The sequence below is a fragment of the Nuphar pumila genome, chromosome 5 (assembly GCF_984573655.1).
Source record: "Nuphar pumila chromosome 5, dmNupPumi1.hap1.1, whole genome shotgun sequence".
NCBI lineage: Eukaryota > Viridiplantae > Streptophyta > Magnoliopsida > Nymphaeales > Nymphaeaceae > Nuphar > Nuphar pumila.
In genome coordinates, this window is record NC_143253.1 from 5,014,109 (window position 1) to 5,040,228 (window position 26,120).

Genomic DNA, 26,120 nt, shown 5'->3' on the forward strand with positions numbered 1-26,120 from the left:
GTCTTTAACTTTTCAATCTTATATATGCTGGCATTTTCAAAAGACACAAAAAAAAAAGAGTTTATCGCGGAATTTATCCTTGGCCGAGAGAATCGGAATGCCAAGATTTATAACTCGATCGGAATGAATAAAAATTCAAAACACAATAAGAAACCCCGTCGTTGTGAAACAATATTACTAAGTTTTGATATAATCTTGGGTCCGTCCTTGATGATAAGAAAAAGAGTATTTTCGTAATTTGATATTTTGGAAGCCCGCTCAGCATCTCCCGTTTTCCAAGATGAAAAATAGAAACCCCCGTGAGTTTCTGTGAACGACTGAGCAGCAAGCATTCAGAGAGAGAGAGAGAGAGAGAGACTCCGCACTCGCAGAGAGATCGAGGAAAGCGGCAGAGGAGAAAGCCGAAAGCAATGGATGAACTCACTCTTTTCTCCTTCGCAGAATGTTCCGGAAAGGCTGGTTCCTTCTCCTCCTTTTCGCGCTCCTTTTCTCCTTTCTTCCCCTTTCCTTCTGATCAAAATTAGGGCAAAAACGACTTGCAGATCCGTTTCCGGCCGCTCGAAGGTGAAGTTGAGGCCTCGGAGCTTTGATTTTCTTCGATTTCTTGCTGATTTCGAGCTCATCTGCTTCTTTTTCGGCGATTCCTGTTGCTGAGAGTGCGGAGGAGCTCGGTTTCTCTTGTAACTTGTATGTATGAATTGCTAATCCTTCTAATAACTGAGGAAAAACTAGGATTCAATTGTAATAGATGTGACTGAGCTAATCTGGTTTGGTTTTTGATCGGTGTTTATAGATCCGGAGGTAGACTTCGTGTTTTTTAAGTTTAAGTTCTGGCGGAATCTACACAGCTCTCTGTTTCTCTTGCAAGTGATGAATCTTGAAGCTCGTCTTTTTGAGAAGGAATAAAAATCTGGCCTTTGTTTGTACTGGATGTGACTGTGCTAATTTAGTTCGGTTTTTCGATAAGTACTTATAGATCCCGAGATAGATTTCGTGTTTTTGAAGCTCAAGTTTCGGCAGAAGCTTCATTTTGGATTTTCTCGTGATTTCCATGAAGCTAGTCGATTTTTGTTGAAGGAATTATGAGCTTTTCTCAGGTTTTTTTTGTTGTTGCATTTGATGAAGATTGGCAAACTTGAGAGTGGTTTCGAGGAGGAGCAGTTGAGATTTGAGTGTAAGTATCGTTTTACTTCGATCTTGAGCTTCCAGTCTGTTTGAACTTTGAACCAATATCTAATTTACTTCCTTTTGTTTTCTTTTGTCCGGTGAAGATTGAAGAGGCTTACAGAAAAGACTCGGAAGGAGAAGTAGAATGCCTCGATACTTGAATAGTTGCATTTGTTGTACTAAATGTGTTTATGCTGGTATTTGAAGATCGTTTTAACATATAGATGCCGAATGGGCTAGTTCTTTTTGGTTTTTGAATGAACCAAACATGCTTAGTGTTGCAGAATAAGCTGTCTCGATTGTCGAATGATGTGCAAAAATTAAGGTGGAACATTGGATGTAATTTGAGTTTTGTGTGATCGGAAATGGACTGTTTTCTTTTTCAATGAAATGGAAATTGATGTGGTGAAGTTGGAGTATAACAGATGATTCGAGGTGACCTTTTTTTTTCTATGCCCAACAGTGGGAGTTTTAGTACTCTGATTGATTCTAGAAGATAGTTCGACTTATGAGTTATTATAATCTGTCTAAATTCAACTCTTCCCTGTCTTGTGGAATCATTTTAGTTGCAGTGTAACTAGAAGTCTGTTGGAGTTCTGTTTTTATCTTCGCTTCATTGTCTGTTGGAAGGAGAATTATCAGGGTCAGTGTAAGTTCTTGGAGATGATCTTAGTTGCAGAATCATTCTGGGAGAATTCAGAAGGGGGATTACTGGATTAGGTGTGGTGCATAGTGGCCTCTGGTTTTCGGTCATAAAATTTTGGTGCTTGTGTAGTTTGATTTTTTTCTCAATGAGCTTCACTGCATAAGAAAGGAATGTTGCCGATATTGACATGTTCTTTTGGGGAAGTACTGGTTCTAAAACTGCACTTAGCACACCCAAACAGAACATCTCATTTTCTGCTGTCGCATGGAGTTTGTGTGAGTTTGGATACTGGGGTATTGTTGTGTTTATGGGTGAGTTTGGCTTCTTTGACATTATGTGTTTGGTGCTTTTGCTGGTTCATTGAAGGCTCGGGATACCGCATTGTTTTCCCATTTTGCAGTGATTCACTAGTATTTCAGCTTTGCTGTCAATCTGACTTCCAGTCATGACTAGGGCTGTTGTTCATGGTGAGCCTTCTAAGATTCTTAGAGAAGAAGATTGTAATATTCAAGATCATCTTCATAATCATGTGCACTTGACAAATTGTATCCATGTAAAGAACCATTTGCACAAAAACAGTCCAATGTCTGCTGAGAGTGCACTGATGAGGGACCTTATTTTCATTCAGCGATCTAGATCACTCAGGGACCCTTCAACCAGCCCCTCTTGGCATTCTCCTGGCATGGATTCCTTAGCTAAGAGGCTTGAGAAAGGAGGAATACAACCAGGCCGCAGGTCTGTTGGACATGATCACTGTAGGGAATCAAGAGGAGGGCTCTCTGGTTCGCCGCTCATTACCAGTCTTGAAGCTCCAAGGATTGTGGAGAAAAATTCCCTGGAAATAGAAAAGGAGAATGATGGAAAAGAGGCTGCGGTTGATCGGAATAATGAAACCAGAATGAAGAAAGTTGGAAGAAGCAGGGGGGAAGCATCTGAGTGGAAAGGTAGAGGAGGCAGTATTCAGATGGGAAATTCAGTAGATGGTACTGGAACTTCAAAGGTTGAGGAAAGATTTTCTGGGTTGGAGCATCCCAGTCCCACACAACCTGACTTGGAACCAGGCAAGACCGTTTCTAAAGGAAGAAAGCCCTCCCATAAGGTTACTCACACCCAAAGTCATCACCAGAAAGGCATTTCAGAGCAAGTAAAAGAAAGATCCTTAGATGGTGAAAAAACAGGGTCCTCTCAGCTCAACCTTCACATCCGAGGTATTCAAGGCAAAATGATAAATCAAAAAACAAGGGCAAGCGGAATGGGGAGTGATGGTAGAGAGCAATCCACTTTAGGCACAGAACTTGGTGCAGTGAAAAAGCCCAAGTTGAAAACCACAAGGATGGCTAGTGCAATGCCAGGTTCCAGAGTTGCTGGGGATCACAATGAACTGTCTGTGGCTTCAGGCTCTCTAGCTAAGAGTGCAGCTCATACAAAATATTGTTCTGAGTGGAATGGGGTTACAGGACGTGAAGAGGATGATGAAGCTGAGCTTACCCATGCTCCAAGGAATGGGTGTGGAATTCCATGGAATTGGTCTAGGATTCATCACAGGGGGAAAACATTTCTTGACATGGCAGGACGGAGTTTTTCATGTGGGTTGTCAGATTCTAGGTTAAGAAAAGCTGAAGGCCCTAGTCCACAAATGCGTGCAAGTTCTCAAAGAGAGGCTTCTCCAGACATGCTTGTCGGCTCAAGTCACTCAGGCTCAGCTGAAAGATCTGACTCAGAGGTTCTACCACTGTTAAATGAGCCATCAGGGTCTCAAGGGAGTAGTGGAAGTGCTTGGATTCGGGATTACTCAGGGGAGCTGGATATTTATGGCAATCAGAGTTTGAAGCAAGATCGTGATTCTGACCTTGCTTCTGAAGCGAGATCTGGTGATCACCACAATTTTAGACAGTATCTTCAATCTGGTCAGTTGATACTTGGTGAAAGGCATAGGAGCTTGACACAGAAATATGTACCAAAAACCTTCATGGATTTAATGGGACAAAACTTGGTGGCACAAGCTCTTTCTAATACAGTTATGCAGAAGAAAGTTGGGCTCCTTTATGTATTTTATGGTCCTCATGGAACAGGTAAAACTTCATGTGCGCGCATATTTGCACGAGCTCTGAATTGCCAGTCTTTTGAATACCCCAGACCTTGTGGTTCCTGCAATTCATGCATTGCTTATGAATTAGGAAAGAGTTCTAGTATGTATGAAGTAGGTCCAGTTGGTGGTTTTGACTTTGAAAATGTTATGGATCACTTTGAGGATATGGGTTTATCTCAGAAGTCTTCTCTGTACAGAGTGTTTATAGTTGATGACTGTGATAGTTTGCCCTCTGATTCCTGGAGTGCAATCTCAAAGATCATTGATCGCGCTCCTCGGCGCATAGTTTTTGTCCTTGTAAGCACAAGTATTGATCATTTTCCACACATGATCATATCCAGGTGCCAGAAGTTCTTTTTCCCAAAATTGAGAGATGCGGATATTATTTCAACTTTGCATTCTATTTCAACCCAGGAAAATATTGAAATCGAAAGGGATGCATTGAAACTCATAGCAACAAGGTCAGATGGGTCACTAAGAGATGCTGAAATGACCCTGGAGCAATTGAGTTTGCTGGGACAAAGGATATCAGTTTCTCTGGTCCAGGAACTTGTAAGTTCATACTTCACCTAGTTGGCCATATAATGTTCTGAATTAGACAATTGTTGTTTTTGTACCATCAAGATTTTTGCCATACACCTAAGTTTTATTGGCCCGTTATAGTTTATATCATTATATGTCATATTATACCTTTCAGTTTGTACCTTCTTTTTCTTTCACATCCAAGAAACGGAAAACAAAAATGGGATCTGAAGAGGGAGGTTAGGAAATGATGCTTTCCTCATGAATATGGCTTTCAATGTCTTTGAATGGTATGCTATGTGGATATGGGTGTGGGTGATATGGTACCGCTGGTATGATGTATGTGGTTTAAAATTTAAATACAATTTTAAACCCTTCAGTTAATAATTAAGATGTTCAACTAGCTTAATTTACCAATGCACCCTTAGTCTGTACTGTAGTTCTCTTAAATTTATGTTGTTACTTTTAGAGGTAGTTTATGTCATTCATTTTTTTTCTGGGGAGGGGTTTGTTGGGCACAAAAAGTGGAATGAAATTTTCAAAGAGTAACCAAACTTAATTGGATGATTTTAGTTTGGCAAAAGTAAAGATGATTTTTTGGACCCTGAATAAAATTTTAAAACACTATTGTCTTGGGAATGTTTTGGTAGTCTAAACTAGTTGAGCACTTCTAACTTTAAACTGAAAGGGTAAAATGTAGTTAGGACCCTTCAAAAATTATAGTTTTAGGGATTTGTGCTAGATTTGGACTGTTCGTTGTGTTTATCATTGCTTATTTATTAAGAAACAAGATTTATTTTGAATTGATTTGATGTAAAAATGTGAATATTTTATCATCAAATTTTAGTACGATATCAACCATTGATTTTTTCACATCTTTAAAATACACATCTGCGCATAAAGATGCTTAATCAAAAACATGTTTTCTATTAAATGCATCAAGTAGGTCCTTCAAGAAGGGGTTGTGCAAGGCCCGGAGCATTGCAGGATGAACCAAAGAGAATGAGTGTATGCTTCATTGCCTGAACACAAAATAAACAATGATAAACACATCTAATGGTTCAGATCTAGTATAAAACACCTAAAACTATAATTTTTGGACCCTTCAAAAATTATAGTTTTAGGGATTTGTGCTAGATTTGGACCGTTCGTTGTGTTTATCATTGCTTATTTATTAAGAAACAAGATTTATTTTGAATTGATTTGATGTAAAAATGTGAATATTTTATCATCAAATTTTAGTACGATATCAACCATTGATTTTTTCACATCTTTAAAATACACATCTGCGCATAAAGATGCTTAATCAAAAACATGTTTTCTATTAAATGCATCAAGTAGGTCCTTCAAGAAGGGGTTGTGCAAGGCCCGGAGCATTGCAGGATGAACCAAAGAGAATGAGTGTATGCTTCGTTGCCTGAACACAAAATAAACAATGCTAAACACATCTAATGGTTCAGATCTAGTATAAAACACCTAAAACTATAATTTTTGGATGGTCTTAGCGATGACCTAACGAAAAAGGGGGCAGCATAATCCCCCCCCCCCCCCCCCCCCTCTCTTGTTGGCATGTGTACACTGCATTTGAAAACACCCACATGCAATTGCTGAATGGAATTTAATAGGTATGAAAGTAAACAAAGTTTTCAAATTTGCAGTTGTTCCAGGTAATTTCCCATCTATGGGAAAAATTCAATAATGTGTTAGACTCATAAGGTATACAGTAAATTAATGTATATGGTTAAATTTATAGATCTTTTTTTTTATGAAATATGCTATACATAAGTCTTGTATCAACACTTTCATCTGATGGTAAATTGGTAATGAAATTTCATCTCACTCAAAGTTGGAGTTTGAAGTTGGTACTAAGATATATATTTGATAAATGTGCAATCAACAGGGAACTTTTTCTCTTGTTCTATTGTCGTAGACCTTGGATGTAGCCTGGATAAGAGAAGACACATTTTTAAGAAGCTTGGATGGTGAAAAAAGTTATTTGAAGGCTATCAACATACACAAAATTGTGGTACTTAAAATTGTCAATGATATATCTTAATCTTCTTCTAACTTTCGTTTTCTTTTGCTTTAAGGTTGGGTTGGTCTCAGATGATAAGCTGGTAGATCTTCTTGATTTGGCATTGTCAGCTGACACAGTGAACACTGTGAAGACATTAAGGGAGATTATGGAAGCTGGAGTTGAGCCATTGGCTTTGATGTCGCAGCTTGCCACAATAATCACAGATATTCTTGCTGGTAGTTACATGTTCACTAGAGAAAGATTAAGAAGAAAGTTTTTTCAACGTCCTACATGTGAGTCCAGCAGATTTCTTGGTTTCATCATAATTATTGTTCTAAATAAGGTGGTTTCATTTTTATATAAAGCTGGAAAGTACCATTTTGAATGGCATGCTCAATCTTCAGTGGACAAAAGTTTTATTCTCTTATGTTGTATAACTCGAGCTAATACACTATTTGAGGGATTAAAATGTCCACTGGTCTCAGGAGTGTGTAACGCCAAATTTGATGGTCTTATATCGTCTCACTTTGCAATAGCTAGCACTCAAAGTTACCGACATATTGTAAGCAATTATTTTGAGGACATGGGATGGTGCTTTGTGAAAATAGGAAGACATGATAAAGCCTGTTATGTTGCTTCTGCAATCATGGTAATAGACAGTCCAAATGTACTCTTTTATTTTTATGTTGATAACAGAGAACCAGCCTAGGGATGTTGGTATCTCCAGGTTAGTATGTATACTCTTATCTCTATCATCTAGGGTGATCTTGCAAGGGGTGTAAGGTCGATTCGAACATTGACGAGAACAGAATCCCTTAGGTTCGAGACACTTAGATCATGTGACCACAGAACTACAAAAAAGACAAGAACAAATACTGCTCCTGCACATAGCAAATGGCATGAATAAAAATCCTGCATTCAACCTCAACCCAACGGTGCTTCAATGGTATTCCTTTCAATTACTCGGTCGGACTTGCTTGCTCCACTCTTTTCTTTCCTCTTCTTTACCTTACCGCAATAATAATAATGAATAACCATGAGACCTCTCTACAAACAGAAGCTTTCGCTTGATTCAGTTGGATTTTCTTTCACTTGCTTAGCACTTGGACTGATACCATCCACTATTCCTTTGCTTTGTTCCTTGCTTGTGGGACAGCTTCCACATCAACATCTCGTGCACTACCTTTTTACTCCCATCCTTGGTTAAGATGCAAAGAATAATGTAGTTGATTCGATAGGCTATTGTATTGGGATGAAATAGCATATTTGATTAAAGAGACAGTTGAATTTTGTGGTTGGGAACGAGGGGGGGGGGGGAGGAGAGGGAGACTTCACTTACTGAGCGAAGCTTACCTGCAAAGCTGTATCACATCAATATAACTAATTAAATGAATCATGAAAAAAGTCAAAGGAATTCTTGAGCGACATTTATTTGTGAAAGATTTAACAGCTTGCCTGACTTATTTTACTGGTAAGTCCCCATACCCTATCCTCCCCCACCATTGTCTTTTGCCAAAGGTGGAAGCCCTATTAGTCAAGTCCTTTTTCCTATTTAGTCTAGATGTGCATAACCAACTAGAAAATTGCATTCATTTGCTTGTCAATTTTTTGTACTAATCACTCACACGTAACTCGTGTAAGATTTTCTAGTGGGCGAGGTGCGATCAGTCAAATCTGTGTAAGAATTTGTAATCCTCCTAAAAGAGTAACAGGCTTCTGTAAAAATCCTTGAGAGATGTTTTTCTTTTCTGAAATGTCAATTTTTACCTTTCACAGATATTCACTGTGCAGTGACTGCTGGGGAGTTTCTTTAGCACTTCCAAACCCAAATACATATTAAGAACTGGAAAACTGTAGTACAAAACAAAATATTAATCTAGAATATCAGTAAGTATTCGGAAATATTGTTACTCATTAACCAATCCGACCAAAACACATTCTATAAACAGTGTGGTAATTCTTAAAACTGGAATCAATTTCTACAGTTTGAAACCAAAGCTAATGTGATCTTCATTGAACCAGTTCTATTGAAACACTATAGGCACCAATACATATCATGTTAAACTAGTTCAAATTTCGAGTTACAAAAATTATCCTTTAACTTCAGCCTGAAACTGATCTTATGTGTATGTGCATAACAATGCTTTTTAAAATTCACTCAATGATGCAGTGATACCCAACAGACATCTAGACACAAGTTTTAGTGGGTCACTTATTAGAAGTTTCCTTTTGAACTGCATGGCGTTTTTTGACAAAGATTTCCTCTTATTTGTTAAAAATTAATCTATTAGCAGAGCACTTTCTACCAGTCTCTTTGAGATTAATATTATTTCATATTTACTTTCCAACTTATGGTATACTATGTGTTCATCAGCTCCTCATTCCTCTGACAAACTAATTTTACTTTTTGTAGTATCTAAAGAAGAAATGGAGAGATTGAGGCAGGCTCTTAAGACACTGTCTGAAGCTGAAAAGCAACTAAGAATGTCGAATGACAGATTGACCTGGTTGACAGCTGCACTGCTTCAGCTTGCTCCAGAGCAGCAATACATTGTTCCCAGTTCTTCTGCAGACACTAGTTTCAATCATAGCCCAGTTAGACTTATCACCAGAGACAATTCAAGGCCTCAAAATGGTGTACATCATGAGTTACCTAATAACAGAAAAGCCAACCTCCATGTTGCAAGTGCAAGTGATGCTTATGGTGAAGGTAGGATGAAGTTTAGTTTATACCCGGAAAAATGCTTTTTGTAATAGATGGTCCAAAAATTTGGTCATTTCTAGTGACACTACTAAAAAAAGTGCAGGACAGATTCCAGATCCGAGTCATGAAGATATTGAAGAGGTTTGGGCAAATGTGCTGGCAAAGATACAGTCCAATACCCTGAAACAATTTTTGCATCATGAAGGAAAGCTACTTTCAGTTAACACTGGTGCTGGTAATCCCTTTCAACTTTGGTTAAAGCTTCAATTGCTGAAATTAACATATTCTTTCTGCTGTTGATTTCCTTGAAGTGATCTTATGGCTTAGAATAAAATTGATTAATAGGAACTCCTGTTCTTTCTTGTGTTGTATGCTTGGTTGCATGCCCATGCTGTTGTTATTATGATAACATTTGCATGCATGAGTAAGAAATGAACAAGTTAACAAGGAAAAAAAGGAAAAAGAGAAGCATTACATGTGTGTTTGTAAGTTTCTCCAAGAAATAGGTTGTTGGGAATGGTTTTAAGCATAGTCAATTGATATTGCCGATATTTTGAAAATATCAGGGCATTATTGGTTTTTCTTGGTAAGGCGATAATATCCACAAAGTATTACAAAACAATAAATATCATAATATTATTGTGATATTTTTATGAGATTTTATAAACAAATTCTTAGTTATATATTTTTTAGTCTTGTTTTTCTTTTTTATTTTAATTACTTGTTTCTTTATATTTTTGCAAGAAAAAATAATACAAAACTTTTATTTCTCATATCTTTTATCATTTTTTATATATTTTTAGAAATATTCATAATTCTGAGATTTTCCTGAGAAAAATCCTCGGCGAGAAATTGCTGAGAACGACGTGACTATGGTTTTAAATGCAAAACATTCATATGGATGCCAGTTCCCATTGATGATCAATTACGTAAGTCCAAGAAATATATAGTCTAACAGAACACTGTGATGACCTATAATGAACTATAAACTAAGCCACATAAAGATGAACACGATTTCTGAAGTCAACTACAAGTTTGGTACAGTCCTAGAATTCTCTTGTGGCTGATCTTGGTGCCCAGTCTCGTGATCTATTGCATGGTAAAAAGAAGAAGGTATGAAAGAATAGTAAATGGCAGTACAAAAGAACAGTACACAGCAGAAGATCAAAGCAGAGATTCAATGGAATAGAAAATCAAGTTGCAAATATTTTCACAAGTGACTTTTTAAGACTATGCATAAGTAGTAAGTACTTAAAAGACCGACGTGATGTACAACTGGGGGAGGAAGTATTTCAGGCAATGACATTTTCACTTGGCTTTGGCAATGGAATGTCTTGTAATTTATATCATATTTATTTATATTATGTGTTTGTTTATTGTCTCATGTTTGTTACTTGTGGCATATTATGTAATTTGTAACTAATATGTGGCTGGTTGTTACAAATGATATTAGAGTAATATATTATAAATAGAACTCAGTAGAGCAGCCCCTCCATAGTGTTCAAAACGTTAAGCTTCACGCTGCTTCTTGCCTCTGCTTTCTCTTCTTTTATTTTTGCAAGTGAAACATACATATTTGCAATATATATTTGTATAAATACTTTTTGAAATTATTTAATGCAAACATGTGTGTTCGCTTCCTGCTTGTGCATTCATAGAACAAGGCTTTACTGCTCAAGAGGGATTGCGTGTCCATTGCCAATACATCACAGAGCTCATTGTGGGAGAAGCCTTTGTTCATGGAGCAGTTTTCTTAGGGATTGTAACCTGCAGCAGAATAAGATAATGTATTGGAAATAATGTTAGACCTCGAAGAAGCTATTGCATCTCATTGAAAGTTGACTAGGCTTGTTCATTGGATTCCATACCTTACTCTATGTTCATAATGGCACCTTGCTTTCTTTTGCTACTTCGGAAAAGCAAATCTTGATTGAACCCATATTTGCTCTCTGTCTCTCTCTGTGCATCTCTTATCTATCTATATATATATATATCATGGGCTTTTTGGTCATTTCACATCATGTAATTGGGACAACCTTGTATGGACTGAATGGTGTAACGACCCCAACTCATACTTCTTAAAAACTGCAGATTTTTTTTAAAAAAATAAGTGCGAAAACAATCCTAGAGACCCGGGGCCTTTACAGTTCCACTCACTATTGGATAACTCAACCAACCACAAGAGATCTTACACTTATCATTAAAACCATAACAAACAAAATTTTATTAATTAAGAAATAATAGTCATGAGACAACTGCATAAGGAAATTCAGAGTGCATGAACAATTAAATGCAAAGGAAAAGTAAAGAAAAGTTGAGCCACGCTGTCCATATGTGAAGCGGTTTAGCAAACGTGTATCACTTGTAGCTCTCCTAGAAGCAAGTCGTTTCACTGATCCTTTGCGGTTGCGAAAAACCACAGAAATAGGATATCAAAAATTTGAAGAATTCTGCATACGAATCCCTCTAATGAATTAATTGAGCATAAAGAATACAAATAATAATTCATGCAATATTTAGAGGTATGCAATTATGACAAATTCATAATTTGATTAAACATTTATGCAATAGAGAACAATTATTAAGCATGGTGGAACATTTAATTAAGTAGCATGAATCACATTTTAAGCAATACGATCATTTAATGTCCTTTAAGGAACAACAATATGCATTCACCAACATTTAACAGTTAAGGGAACATGTAAACATGCATTGATCTAATGCATAGCAAGAATATACATGGCTTCAGTGCAATGAGTAAATTATTGTCTATTAAATGTACATAATTTAAGTTCCTCTTTTTAATTACTGTTACCCGCGGATACACCAAACAAGTAAAATCTTCGAGGTCAAGTTAGATTCCCAAGGTAGCTTAACACACAATTTGTATTTTATTACTGGGTTTTAAACTTAGCCCTCGATTGGAACAAACTTCTGAATATTAGACTACCCATCTAATGTCGGAGACATCAGAGACCACATATTCACAAGTGTCACTTTTCTTGATATACCAAAACAACAGCTGTGTTGAACACACCACCCCCAGGTAAAGTGACAGACTCTCCCTAAAACCGTGGTCAGGAGAAAGAACCTCAATATCGGGTTCGGGGGTCAAAGTAAATTACAAAGAGTTTTTGTATCCTCGTGGTCCTCCAAAACCGAATATCTAAGATTCTCATTCTTCTGATGGGAGATCCTAAAACACATATTACACCGTTCTTATTCATTATCTTTTTATTAAAAGCCAATTATTGAGTTTTGCAATTCAGCATGCAAAAGCAAAGGCAAAAACTCGCATCAAACCCTGCGAGAACCATCACGGGGCTTCCGCCCGTGGAAATACATAGAACAGTGCAATATGGTGCAATAAAAATAAATGTATTTTTTGCGATGCATTTAAAAGTAATAAAGGAGCAAATCACAACTCGAGGCTCTCCAGGCCTACGATGATTCATTTCGATCATCGATGCACCATATGCAAAAACCATAATAGTGTGCAATATATGCAACGATATTAACATGTTTCCAAATGCATAATCATTCATACAAATTTAATAATGTGCATGAGCCACCATACTCATATGCACATACTAAAGCAGTACCATACCATTACGACTAATGCATAATGATATAACCCATACTATTATGGCACCACTATGGTTCATCCAAATTGCATGCTCCGATATGAACCCACTTTTGCTTACCTTGTTATTCTTGATCCTAAAGAGCAATATTTTTTATTCTCATGAACAAATCAAGCATGTGATAGTTAAACTTTAAATTCAATAAGTTTGACACATCATGTCTGTTAAAATGTAAACTGTAATATATATATATATAATTTAATATTATTATATTTTTTTTATTATTTTCTTTTATTATTTTTCTTTATTTTCTTTTTTAGCATCTAGTTCAATAGAAACTAGATATTTGATTCAGTCAAGTTCCTGTTGGAACTTGACTGTGCAAATAGCTGTTGGACTGTAGTCCAACAGCTATAATAAATGTTGTTGGACTATAGTCCAACAACTATAATAATAAATGTTGTTGGACTGTAGTCCAACAACTATATTAAGAGACGTTGGAATCCAACGTCTCTTTTGGAGAGCTCAAAATGAGCTCTCCTCTCTCTTCCACTTTTTTGTATATATAGGGGTGAACCCCTTCAATGTAAAGAATAATGCTTCTTAAGCATTTTGTTCATGAATAAAGTATTATTTATTTTTCAAGTGTTCTTCCTTTTATACCCTTTCAAGGGTCATGCTTGTGGTGTCTCCAATAGACACTTGTTTGTGAGTTATTTGTGCATTTGTTGAAGACCACCATTTCATTACATGGTATCAGAGCTACGAAAGGCTTAGATCTTGAAGTGCTTCTGTCTCGATTTTCGTGCCACATTTACAAAAGGTGTTTCATCACCTTGTTCTTGGCTCAAGAAGATTTTTTTGAAGAAAGACGAACTTGTGCTACAAAAATTTTTGGTTTTGTATCCTCTCTTATTCCTTTGTCTACTTTTTTTCTTTTCTTTTTATTTCTCTCTCTCTCTCCTATTTATTCCTCTCTTACCCTTGTAAAAGATGGATGACAATGATAAGATCACCATCATTCCTATGAAGCTAAATGATACTAACTATGTAATGTGGGCTTCGATTATGAAGCGCCACATTTGGGGAAAAGGTTTATGGGGTATAGTGGATGGTTCCGATTTGGAACCTAAACTATCTCTTACCAAGAAAGAAGGTGATAAAGAGGTTCCTCTAACGGAAGAAGAGAAGAGTAAGGCGTTAGCCACTTATGAAAAGAAATGGAAAGAATGGAGGATAGGGCATGCAAAAATTATGTCATGGCTCATCAATAGCATAGACATTAAAAAATGCTCTAGTCTAGCTAAGTTTGAGCATGTCGATAAGGCTTGGGAATACTTCAAAAACATGTATTCCCTTAAAGATATTGCACATGTATGCAATTTACAAGATAAAGTTCGGACAATGACTCAAAAAGATAAAACTATTCGAGAATATTATAATGAGTTGTCCGAACTTTGGGAAGAGTTGGCTCTTCTTGAGCCCAAATGGCATTGTGCCGAAGACATCGAGCTTCGCCAAAAGCAACTCGATATGGAACATTTCTATCAATTTGTGAATGGTCTAAGGCCGGAGTTTGAATCCACCAAATCGGCCCTTTTACATCATTGAAAAATTCCTTCTATTGTTGATACTATAGAAGAGCTCACTATGGAGGAAAATAGACTTAGAAAAAGTACTCCAAAAGTTTATGATGACTCCGTTTTAGCTGTATCTAGACCGGGGAATCATACTCGTACTTACAAGCCGCCTCATTTTGGAAGGCAAAACGACGACTTTGATAAAAGAAAAGTTATTTGTCATCATTGTCATGAACCGGGGCACTATAGGCCTTAATGTCCAAAGTTAAAAAGAAGAGAAGAAAAAAGAGTTGCATCTGTGGAATCTGAGTCAAAAGATCTAGATGCACCTGTGTCTATGGCTCAACTGATGGAAATCCTTTAACCTCTTCTCAAAGGGGTATCCTCCTCAACCGAAGCCTCAACTGGAGCGACAATTGCATCTTTCTCCAGTCCAGGTAACTTTCCTTGGCTTTTAGATTCTGGTGCTTCTTTTCATATGACCCCAAATGTTAATAGTCTATCCGAATGTCTTAAAAATAACTAAAGTGTGTCAAAGGTTTTTACAGCCGATGGCACATCTCTTGAAGTAAAAGGAATAGGATGTTTTGAAAATCTTCAAAAATCCAAAAGATTTTTTATCCCAGAAGTTAGATATATCCCTAAACTTAATTTGAATCTCTTATCTGTCTCGCAAATATCTGATTATGGATGTAATATCTCATTCTCTTCTCATGGTTGTTGGGTACAGGATCGCCAGTCAGGGAAGCTAATTGGGGAAGGCCATAGAGAAGGATGACTTTATTACATGGACTTTTTGGAATTACCCAAGAATGCATTTTGTTATAATATTCAAAAGTTAGAATTGGATTTATGGCACAAAAGGCTTGATCATCCTCATATGTCTAAAATTCAATATTTTCCAAGTTTGGAAAAATTTTGTAATTCTGAATTTTTTTTTTGTAAAGACTGCATTCTTGGCAAAATGAAAAGGTTACCATTTCTTAGTAGAACTTTTGTTTCCTCACGACCACTTGAGTTAATACATTCGGATGTTTGGGGCCCCGCACCAGTTATTTCCAAAGGTGGTTATACATATTATGTCATTTTTGTTGATGACTTTTCTAGACATGGATTTAGTTTCTTAAACATAAATCTGATGTCTTTGCTAACTTCTAAATATTTGATAAAATGGTTAAAAATAAGTTTCAAAATGATATTTCTGTTTTAACCACTGATTCAGGGGGAGAATTTATGTCCAACGAATTCAAAGACTATCTCAATTTACAGGGTATTACACATCAAAGATCATGTCCACACACTCCACAAATAGAATGGCCTAGCCAAACGCAAACATCGGAACATTATGGAAACTACTAGGACATTGCTAATTGCAAATCAAGTTCCAAAAAGTTTTTGGGCTGAAGCGGTCCTAACTGCCACCTACCTCATTAATAGGATGCCATCTTTCTCATTAAAGAATACAACTCCAATAGAAAAACTTGTTAATTTAACTCCAGATTATTCTAGATTAAGAGTCTTTGGATGCAAATGTTTTGTTTTCACCAACAGAAATGACAAACTCTCTCCTCGTGCAATCCCATGTGCTTTTTTAGGATATGCTGATAATAAAAAAGGCTACAGGTGTTTCGATTTTCAAAATGACAAATTATATGTGTCAAGAAATGTATCTTTTTTGGAAAAAGAAAGCTTCTTTGAATTTGAAAAATCCAAGGATGTCACTGAATACTCGTTTTTAATTGATCCAACTTCAAAATCCAATGAATGTGATGTTGGATGTGACCTTGACAATGATTAAAGTCCTATTGTTGTTGAAAATGATGATAATGAAGAGCAAATCCATAGGGATGTTAGTCTACAATATTCAAGACGTAGAGAGCAAAATCTTCCATGTGCATTACAAAAATACTCTGAAGTCTCACCTAGAAGAACGTCTAGAATCTCTAAACCTCTAGAAAAATTTGTGTCTTATGAATCTTTTTCACCCACGTATAGGGCCGCCATTACATTAATACAATCATATGTTGAACCATCATCCTATTCTCAAGCAAAAAATCATATAGAATGGATAGAAGCCATGAAAATAGAATTGGATGCACTAGAAAAGGCCAATACTTGGACGATACAAGATATCCCTCCGGGTAAGAAACCTATAGGTTGTAGGTGGGTATACAAAGTCAAAACCAAAAGTGATGGGACCCTGGAAAGATATAAGGCCCGTTTAGTAGCAAAAGGATATGCCCAAGAGTATGGCATCGATTATGAAGAAATATTTGCTCCTGTGGCCCGTATGACCACTGTTAGAACTTTAATAGCCTTGGCCTTCATTAGAACATGGCCTATTTTTCAATTAGATGTCAAAAATGCTTTTCTGAATGAGAATCTCGTTGAAGAAGTATACATGGAAGCCCCACCTGGTATTAGTATCCCTAAGGGTAAAACTCTTCGTCTAGAAAAAGCTCTTTATGGTCTTAAACAGGCTCCAAAAGCCTGGTATGATCGATTTAGTCATGTTATGCTTGATATTGGTTTTCAACCTTGTTTAACTGACACTGCTTTGTTTGTTAAGAAATCTGATGCAGGCATCATTATTCTTCTTCTCTATGTGGACGATATGATCATCACCGAAGGCGACAAACAGGGAGTTGCAAATATCAAATCTCTTCTTAAAACTCACTTTGAAATGAATGACTTAGGTTTATTAAGATATTTTTTAGGCATTGAAGTTGCTTATTCCCCTCGGGGGTATTTGATATCTCAATCTAAATTTGCTCTTGATATCGTTTTCAGGTCTGGAATTACAGATGATAAGAAAGTAAACACTCCAGAAGTTGTCAATGTTAAAATGAAAATTGATGATGGAGAACTTTTTGATGATCCTATTCCTTATAGACAACTTGTTGGAGCTCTTTCTTATCTTTCCATTACTAGGCCAGATATAACTCATGCGGTTCATACAGTCAGTCAGTTTCAGCATGCTCCCACCTCCGTGCACATGGGAGCGATTTTGCGTATTATTAGATACTTAAAATCCTCTCTTTCACGAGGACTCTTCTTGTCTGCTTCATCTTCATTAAATTTAATTGCATATACTGATGCTGACTGGGGAGGTGATCCCAATAATAGACACTCAACTACTGGTTTTTGTGTGTTCCTAGGTGAAACCTTAATTTCATGGAGGTGCAAGAAGTAGCAGAAAGTCTCTCTTTCCTCCACCGAAGCTGAATACAGAGCCATGTCAACCACCACTATGGAGGTTGTTTGGCTCAGACTATTGCTAGCGGATATGGGAGCTAAAGCAACGCAAGCTTCAAAGATGTGTTGTGACAACAACAGTGCGATCTACATTGCAAGCAACCGGACATTTCATGAGCGCATTTAACACATTGAGATGGACTGTCACTATGTCAGAGAGGAATACTTACATGGAACCATTGATCTGCCATATGTTACATCAAAATATCAATTAGCAGACTTCTTCACCAAGTCTCTCACTGCTCCCAGATTTCACTTCCTCTTAGACAAACTTTCGCTCATTGTACCGTAAGTTTGCGGGGGAGTGTTAAAATGTAAACTGTAATATATATATTATTTAATATTATTATATTTTCTTTTATTATTTTCTTTTATTATTTTTCTTTATTTTCTTTTTTAGCATCTAGTTCAATAGAAACTAGATATTTGATCCAGTCAAGTTCCTGTTGGAACTTGACTATGCAAATAGCTGTTGGACTGTAGTCCAACAGCTATAATAAATGTTGTTGGACTATAGTCCAACAGCTATATTAATAAATGTTGTTGGACTGTAGTCCAACAGCTATATTAAGAGACGTTGGAATCCAACGTCTCTTTTGGAGAGCTCAAAATGAGCTCTCCTCTCTCTTCCACTTTTTTGTATATATAGGGGTGAACCCCTTCAATGTAAAGAATAATGCTTCTTAAGCATTTTGTTCATGAATAAAGTATTATTTATTTTTCAAGTGTTCTTCCTTTTATACCCTTTCAAGGGTCATGCTTGTAGTGTCTCCAATAGACACTTGTTTGTGAGTTATTTGTGCATTTGTTGAAGACCACCATTTCATTACAATGTCCAATGCGATATAGATGATTCCACTGGGATTTCACAAGATTGAAATAGTGGTCAACAGACCCACTAGTGTCATTGCTTAGTGGGACGACAAACATAACCAACCACTAGATGGGAGGTTCAATAATAAATCAACAATTAGAACATTAACGCAGGAGTCTAATAATAGATTTAAAGGATTCAATGGTATTTACAGAACAGTGCTTGCGAACAACGCATACACAACATTCATTCAAGACATGTAACCAATGACTAATTTTGCAACATTGATGAAACAATTTTTTCTGTTCAGTCCAACCAGAGGAAACACTGATAACATTTGATTGCTAAATGGATTTTTCCATTGATCGATAATCTAAACTTATTTATATACTGTAAATCAAATTCAGTCACTTAGAGAAAACACCAAAAATAAGAGGTGAATAATAGAAATTCATCACCAAGAAATTACACCAATCTACAATGCAATATCAGCAAGCATGAGCTTGCTTACAAGGTAGCTATTCAGGCTACTTAAAAGGAAATTCTACCTTCTTGATGTTGTTTACTCTTCTTTCACTCAATTTCATATATTTCAATATTTTTAAGGACCCAAACACCTACAAAACATCTCTTCTCAATGGCATCCATAAATATGCACACTACCTCTCACGACTAAAACCAAATAATACCAATTTTCCCTTTCCCAAGGATTATAACCTGATAAAACAATTTGCAGTTTTTTTTTTCATAGCTTTATAAAGGCAAGCTAAAATCAAAAGTAGAATTATCAACCTAATGTCTGTTGTCAAGCACATACATACATGCAAATAACTTGCTAAATCATATAAAGGAACAATTAAGTTTCACATATTAAATCTGAGATAGAGGTAAAGCAGAAAGAATCAATCTGAGAATACCTGAGCAAGGAACCACCACATCTACTAGAATTCAAATAAGTAGATGTTTTTTTTATAGTTACCTCTGACTGTTTTGTTTTTTTTTACTCTTCGGTTGCTTCTAATCTCAAACAGAAATTTTAAGCCCAAGTATTACTGATTTAAGGAATAACTTTCTTTCTGTAGTGACAATGATAAACTAGAACCCAAACGCAGGAAGGGATGGCTTTCTGATATTCTTTCAAGTGCAGTAAAAACAGAGATTTTTAAACCCATTTTTTTTTCAATTAGCCCTCTGGCAGTCGAAATCCTCAAATCTGCGATTTGGGGTTTCCGACAGCTCTCGCAGTATACCCCTTATTGCTCAGCAAACCGAAACTCCCACATCGGCGATCCGAAATCTTCAAATCTGTCGATTTGGGGTTTCCAACACCTCAAGCCCCCAAATCTGCCTCTCACTAAGGATTTCCGGCAACCACACGGCCAAAATCGACCCCCCCCCCAAAACAAGCATTTGTTTTGCCATCCACGGAAACCCACACACATCGCTTGACATATGGGGACCCTAAAGAACAAAAATAGAAAATCCTACTATCTCAATCCTTTCATATATCCTAGAGTAGATCTAGAGATCTACTCTTTTTCCAATAGATTTCCATCTAAAACATACATGGAAAGCCCACCTATACTCGATTTCTCAATTGAAGTCAAGAGAGGAGACCCGTACCTCAGAACCAGCGCTTTGGAGGCGGTTGCTGCGAGAGTCGAGTCCTTCGTCTTCGATTGCTCTGTTGCCGAGCAAGGATTCGAGAGGGAGACAAAGAGGGATGAAGAGAGGAGAGCGAGAAGAAGAGGAGAGGGATAGAAAGTGCGGGAGTAAGAGAGGAGAGTGTGAGGAAGGGGTTTAGGGGACCCCTTTTTGTAGGAGGGTGCTCAGGGAGGAGTCTCCTCCCGGCGGCTGCGCACGCCCTCCTCATCCCCAACTCCATCGCCTCCCGTTAGGGTTCTTTTAGAACCCTAACGGGTTTTATCGGGGTAGCGCAACGTTACGCTGTGTTTTAAAAAAAGAAACCTTTTTTTTTCTACGGAGCACGGCCCGTGTCCGGACCCGAGACCGGGGATCCAGACACGATCCGGATCCGAGGCATCCCTATGCGGTGTGGATCCGCAGGTTGGATCCAAATGGATCCAATTGCGGGTCTGCATATTAACAAGATATTTATCTATGTATATATTACGTTTAATATTATTCTTTTATATATATGATATTAATTATATATAGATCCCCCTATGGGTCCTGGATCTGAAACTTGGATCCCATGCCCAATCTAAACAAATTACACATTATATACAAAAAAAATTCAAATTATCGAAAAAAATAAGGTTATTACATATGGACTTTTTAGGGTCTTTACTTTCTGTATTTTTATTTTCGACTGTTGGAGGCAGTCCAACTACTAGCTGGACTGCCTCCCTTTTTCTCTCCTCTTTGGCTATTGTTTCATTTCAATTGTATGTACGTGCGCACACACACACACACACACACACTCAAGGTCTTCGAGAAATACATAAATCATGTCAATTACATCATAAAATGGAAAGCAGCAAACAGCAAGATTGAACCGAAAAAAAGAAGAGAATAAAGTTTTGCCATTGTTTTTTTCCATTTCGGGGACATATTGAACTGTGTCCACAAAATGTCATGCTGTTTGGTGTCATATCATGTTAAGACTGGTATGCAGGTCTAAATGAGGTATTCTTTAACATAGTCTAAATGAGGTATTCTTTAACATAGGCTGTGGATTGTTTTTGGGATCACATGTTAACAGTGGTTGCTTTCTTTCACAAGTGTTTTGAATATTAAGTCAATTATTTGATTTGTAAGGTGACCATAACTCCGCCGAAGTGTGTCTTGGAATGACCAAAACTCACACATGTAAACCTGGACATACCTCATAGTTTCAGTTTGGTGCAAGATGGGCCATGTAACTGTTGTCTATTGTATGTTTCGGAGTTGGTGTTTATATTCTCATGAGAGTAGGCTGATTCGCCCATGGCATTCAGCACCATCATGTTACTTGGCACTATTCAAATTCAGATTGAATCTGATATTCTAGGCATTGAAATATCAGTTATTTATCTCTAGCTCTTTTACTTTATCATAAATTTTTATTGAGGTGAAGATGTGGGATTTTACTATGCAGCTCCAACTGTGCAACTGATGTTCACCTCACATGCTAACAAAACCAAAGCTGAAAAGTTCAAGGTTTGCATTTCACAAGCATTTCACTATGTTCTCCATTTCCCAGTCAAAATTGAACTTTTATGTGAAACAAAAGAAAGGAGAGGCGGGGTTCAGTCTTCACTTGCCAAAATAGCACACAACAATACATTTCAGACAATACCTGACCGTGATCTAAAAACCCATAATAAAGTTCCAAAATCTGGCCAAACTGATGGCAGAAGGCCTTCCAAAGATATGAATGCAAAAGCAGGCAGCTCCTCTCAAGATCGAAGGTTGCACTCTAACTCCCAAGAAAAGTCCAGAAGTGAAATTGTTGAAATATCAGCATCTCCAAATCAGCATAATAGAGAACACTTGCAAACTAATGTTTGGTTGGATGAAAACCGTCTGGAAAGTGCTTGGGTAGAAAAACCAGCTTGTTATCACCAATCTTCCATGGTTCCCATTCCAGAAAGAAAAGTGAAAATGGGAGAACATCCCCAGAGGCAAAGTTTGGTTAAGGGAAAAGTTTCTCTTGCCCATGTCATCCAACAGGCAGAATCTACTCAGCAAAGTGGATGGTCTAGACGTGAAGGGATATCAATTGCTGAAAAGCTTGAACAGGAGAATCTGTAAGTGTTTCAAAGTATTATATACTCTCTGTTTTACAAATATATGTTCATGTGGTTACAATTTATGTGCTTGTGTCTTGTCAGTATAAGTCAGCTAGTTTAGCCCCTATTACTGCAAAAACGTGACACAATCTGATGACATGCAGTCTTTACTTGTAGTTGATTCAGGAAACAAGAAAAGAGGTGAAAATAACAAAGTTAAAATAAGTTTCATCTTCTCAAAGAGCAGCGTAAGTTCTAAAACTGATAATTAAGGTGTAGAAGGTTAATAAATACCTGTGAATGGTAGAACATAGTTCGCATATTAAATTTGTTCTGATATTTAGGACAAGAAAACTTACTAAAGACAGAATGGTGATGATAATAAAAGAAAATAGTTCGGCATTGTACAAATTTTCATATTGATCTTTGAAGTTCTTTGGGGACCATTTGGGTGTAAGTTAGCTAGTGTAACAGTTTTAAATTTTCAAGGCCGATTAGACAGGAGATTTGACATTTTTAATGCTTTACCTGAGATTCAATTGTTTGTCCGAATCATTCTGTTAGAGTTGATTGATAGGAGCGAAATCTGATGCGTGCTTTTTCTGAAGAGGGCTTAGGGAGGTTCCTCTTCCTGATATTGTCTTTAGAGCATAACAGCATCCATCGTGTGAAGGATTGGCTGTAATTCACTGCTAGTTGGATAACAATTTTCTAATGATTAATGCAGAACCTAGGATATATAAGTGGAAACATAAGGAGAATGTATGCGCTTCTGATTGTGCAACTGCACAGCTCATCTCCATGTGGCAATGTCTCTCTTTTTCAAGCTGTTCTTCATGGTTAGTAGAGTGTTTGCTCATTATATTTGTATAATCTGATAGAAGATATTATTGCAAGAGTATTTGAACGGAAACAGTTCATCCCATTGAAGTGTTGCAAGGAACAAGAGATGAACCCAATATTAACAAGTAAAATTTGAAGATAGACTGCTTATACAATATGTTCTGCATTCAACAAAGAGAATATCCTTCAGTACCAGAAAAAGGGAAAAATATGGAGAACATAGAAAAAACATGTAGGGTAAGAGGTAACTCCCAAGTGGTTGAAGTTTCAGCGTACTTAAAGTGACCATGTTGACAATGCAGAAATGATCACTTTTTTGATCGGCAAGCTGGGATTGGCCCTTCACAGGATTCAAACCTGACAACATTCATAGGACTTTAACCTTTCACCTCAAACTGATTATGGAATTCTGATTTATCATATCTTTATCTTGAAGTAGCATGACCTATGATGGTCGACATGTAATCAGAAGATCAGGTAGAGAAAAAAAATGCAGATGTATAAATTGTAATGGCAGTCTAGTGAGTTAGCTTTCCAACTAAATTATGTCAATTTCCAAAGGGTATATGCGATTGATGAAGATAAGTTTGGAAAGAATAATTCTTAACGTTTTATGATTGTCTAGAATAACTAATTCTTGTCCATATCAAAGCATAATATTGGGCCAATGCAAAGCAATGAACTTGTAAGTTGTTGGGGTTGAATGTTAGTAAGAGTTATTAAATGATTATCCAATTCTTATTGGAACAAATCACACTCTCCCCTCACCAAAAAGACATGTAATTTTTACACTGCGCTTGAATAGATCACATTCTTCTTTCCACACAATAGCAATGCAGTCATAATTGTGTGTGGGAGAGGGGGCAGTTGGGGGAGATTTGGGGACCATTTTCAAATATATAAATAGTCTCAACTTTGATTTATTCTTTAATTTTTTTAATCATAATGATTTGGAATTGTTCAATAATTTTCACTTAACATGCTATTCATGCTTTATTGCTTTAGATTAAAAATTTTGAATGTATGCAATCATATATATACACACACACACAAACAATTTATTTTTGGGATATATACACAATCATAATTAAGATTTTTAAGACCAAGTTCATGGACATTGACGCAAACAGTTTGCTTGTGATCATTTAATAACATTCTTAGTTTCTTTGGAGTTTTGATATGTTCTTGTAGATTCAAGGTCATTTCATGGATTCAGTGTTTGTTTCTGATAAAAGGATGTCACTTGTCTTCTTCCATGCTAGCTAATTTAGCTTCTAAGCTTCTTAAAGAATGGGTTACACATCTTAAATGATGAAATGTCATTTTATGGTATGAAGAATTATATTAATTGTGCTCTGAGCAGGTTACAGGAAAAATTTCCTCCTTATAGATATTCTTTTACCTAAACGTTTAATGCTTGATGCACGTTTCAAGCTTGTAGTGTGCCATCTGTCTACTTCTACCAGATCTATCTGAAAGTTTTTATATTTTATAGGAGGCTAGAGCCCAGCTCAAGAGTTCTGCTTTGCTGGAAGGCTTCTAAAGTTACACTAAGGAAGGTATGATGAATCTAACAATCTTTAGCTGTCACATTATCACATTCTATACCAACTGTTTTTGAAATTTCTTATTGAAGGTCTCAACAATTAATTATACTAAATCACTGGGCATATTTCTTTCACCCATACAACCTCCCCTTTTAGTGGGAGTATAATTGAAGTTTCCATTTCTGATTAACTTGTAACTTCTGCTGTTTGCTCTGCTATTTGTTTAATGTGACATATGAACAATTGGCTCACTAAACCCTGCTTGACCCATATCTAACTTAGGGATCAATTGCATCAATGGCTTACCAAGAGTAAAAATTCTTTGTGCGCTGTGAAATTCAGACTTTCGCTTTAAGTACTTGCTAGCAAAAGATGTTGGTTGATGTGTAGGGGCCTGGTTGAGTTGATTGTCTCCAAACATGGCCTGGTTGATCCACCTAGGAGCTGATGAGTTTTTGAGTTGCATTTTCAATTATGTTCTAGAGGAACATATTTATTGTCTTCTTTCTGAAAGTAACTGTTGCTTTGTCAATCATTCTTGAACTAAAAGTCAAGATTCTGAACGGAAACATGTTGCATCCTTTAACCACTCACTGCATCATTTGCAGAAGATTATGCAAGGAGAAATCATTTGAAAAGGGAAAAATAAAAAGGGAAATATGATGGGTTCGAGTTCTCCTAACATTGACTCATCCATCTTGGAGGAAACCCTCAAGAGGCACGAGCAAAAACTCGAGCCACTTGATCCTGCTCAACCTCGGTTGGAATCGTGATCTTTTAAGAGGTCACCCAACTCATCCAACTGGTATGAATTGACAATTGAACTTGCACTCTGAGATGAAAACTGCAGTCATGGCAAGTGAAGGCTCCTGCTGCTGCCTGTTGCTCTCAGATCAGGTTGTCATGTTTAATGTATTAATTTGAGAGACTGTAAGCAGAACATTGCCTTGTTCCACAACTCCAGTTGAGTTAGCTCCATCTTTTCAGGCTATCCAGACCTTATTGTTGTAGGCCCTTACCCATCCTCTCAGAGTTGCCAAGTTGTTATCCTCCAATGTTCAGATGCCAAAATCTTCATTTGTTGCTGTTATTTCTTTTCTTTTTATGTAACATATCTCATGGCTGTGAATGTATCTTGCATTTCCTATGCAGCTCCGACATCTTCGAACCCGACCACGGAGAACGCGGTCGCTCTTAAAACTGGTCCCATGTGCAAGATGTCCATGTTCGAAGTCTCCCAGGTAATATGTAATTTTAGCATTCAAGGTCACGTCATCCTTTCTACTGTGTAATGCTAGCACGGTTCCATGTCAATTCAATGGAGAACCTTTTATCATTCATTTTCAGTGTAGATCTCTCTCTCTCTCTCTCTCTCTCTCTCTCTCTCTCTCTCTCTCTCTCTCCATAGGCACTGTTGTAAGTTTTGGGTTGATGGATTACCAGAAACTGTCAAATTATGACCATGTATCAGGCTCCACATCTGTTAGTTTCCTTGTTGGGCGTCAAATATTTAAGCATGTTTCAGGTTGTTCCAGTATTGGTTTAAGCCAAACGTGGCGACGTAATATATGGAACCATCTCAGCTCCCTCTTTGTGGAAACAGAATTTCGATGAGAAA

General features: G+C 37.0%; 1 protein-coding gene across 1 annotated transcript; it reads left to right on the forward strand.

Moving 5' to 3' along the window:
- Window positions 1-309: 309 nt before the first annotated feature.
- LOC149836557 (protein STICHEL-like 4) lies at window positions 310-26,104 on the forward strand. The gene is made up of 10 exons (XM_090005433.1): window positions 310-455; window positions 543-687; window positions 794-1,174; window positions 1,272-4,454; window positions 6,515-6,734; window positions 8,855-9,151; window positions 9,249-9,380; window positions 21,479-22,130; window positions 24,451-24,514; window positions 25,655-26,104. The coding sequence occupies exons 4-10, from the start codon at window positions 2,259-2,261 to the stop codon at window positions 25,745-25,747; spliced, it is 3,654 nt and encodes a 1,217-aa protein (XP_089861559.1). The 5' UTR covers window positions 310-455; window positions 543-687; window positions 794-1,174; window positions 1,272-2,258; the 3' UTR covers window positions 25,748-26,104.
- Window positions 26,105-26,120: the final 16 nt, after the last annotated feature.

Excerpts from the sequence above, each read along its gene's own strand:
- LOC149836557 (XM_090005433.1), top strand. The coding sequence starts at position 2,259 with ATGACTAGGGCTGTTGTTCATGGTGAGCCTTCTAAGATTCTTAGAGAA. Across the intron at positions 9,152-9,248 it reads AAGTGATGCTTATGGTGAAG|GACAGATTCCAGATCCGAGT; the intron begins GTAGGATGAAGT and ends AAAAAAGTGCAG. Across the intron at positions 22,131-24,450 it reads AAGCTTGAACAGGAGAATCT|GAGGCTAGAGCCCAGCTCAA; the intron begins GTAAGTGTTTCA and ends TATATTTTATAG.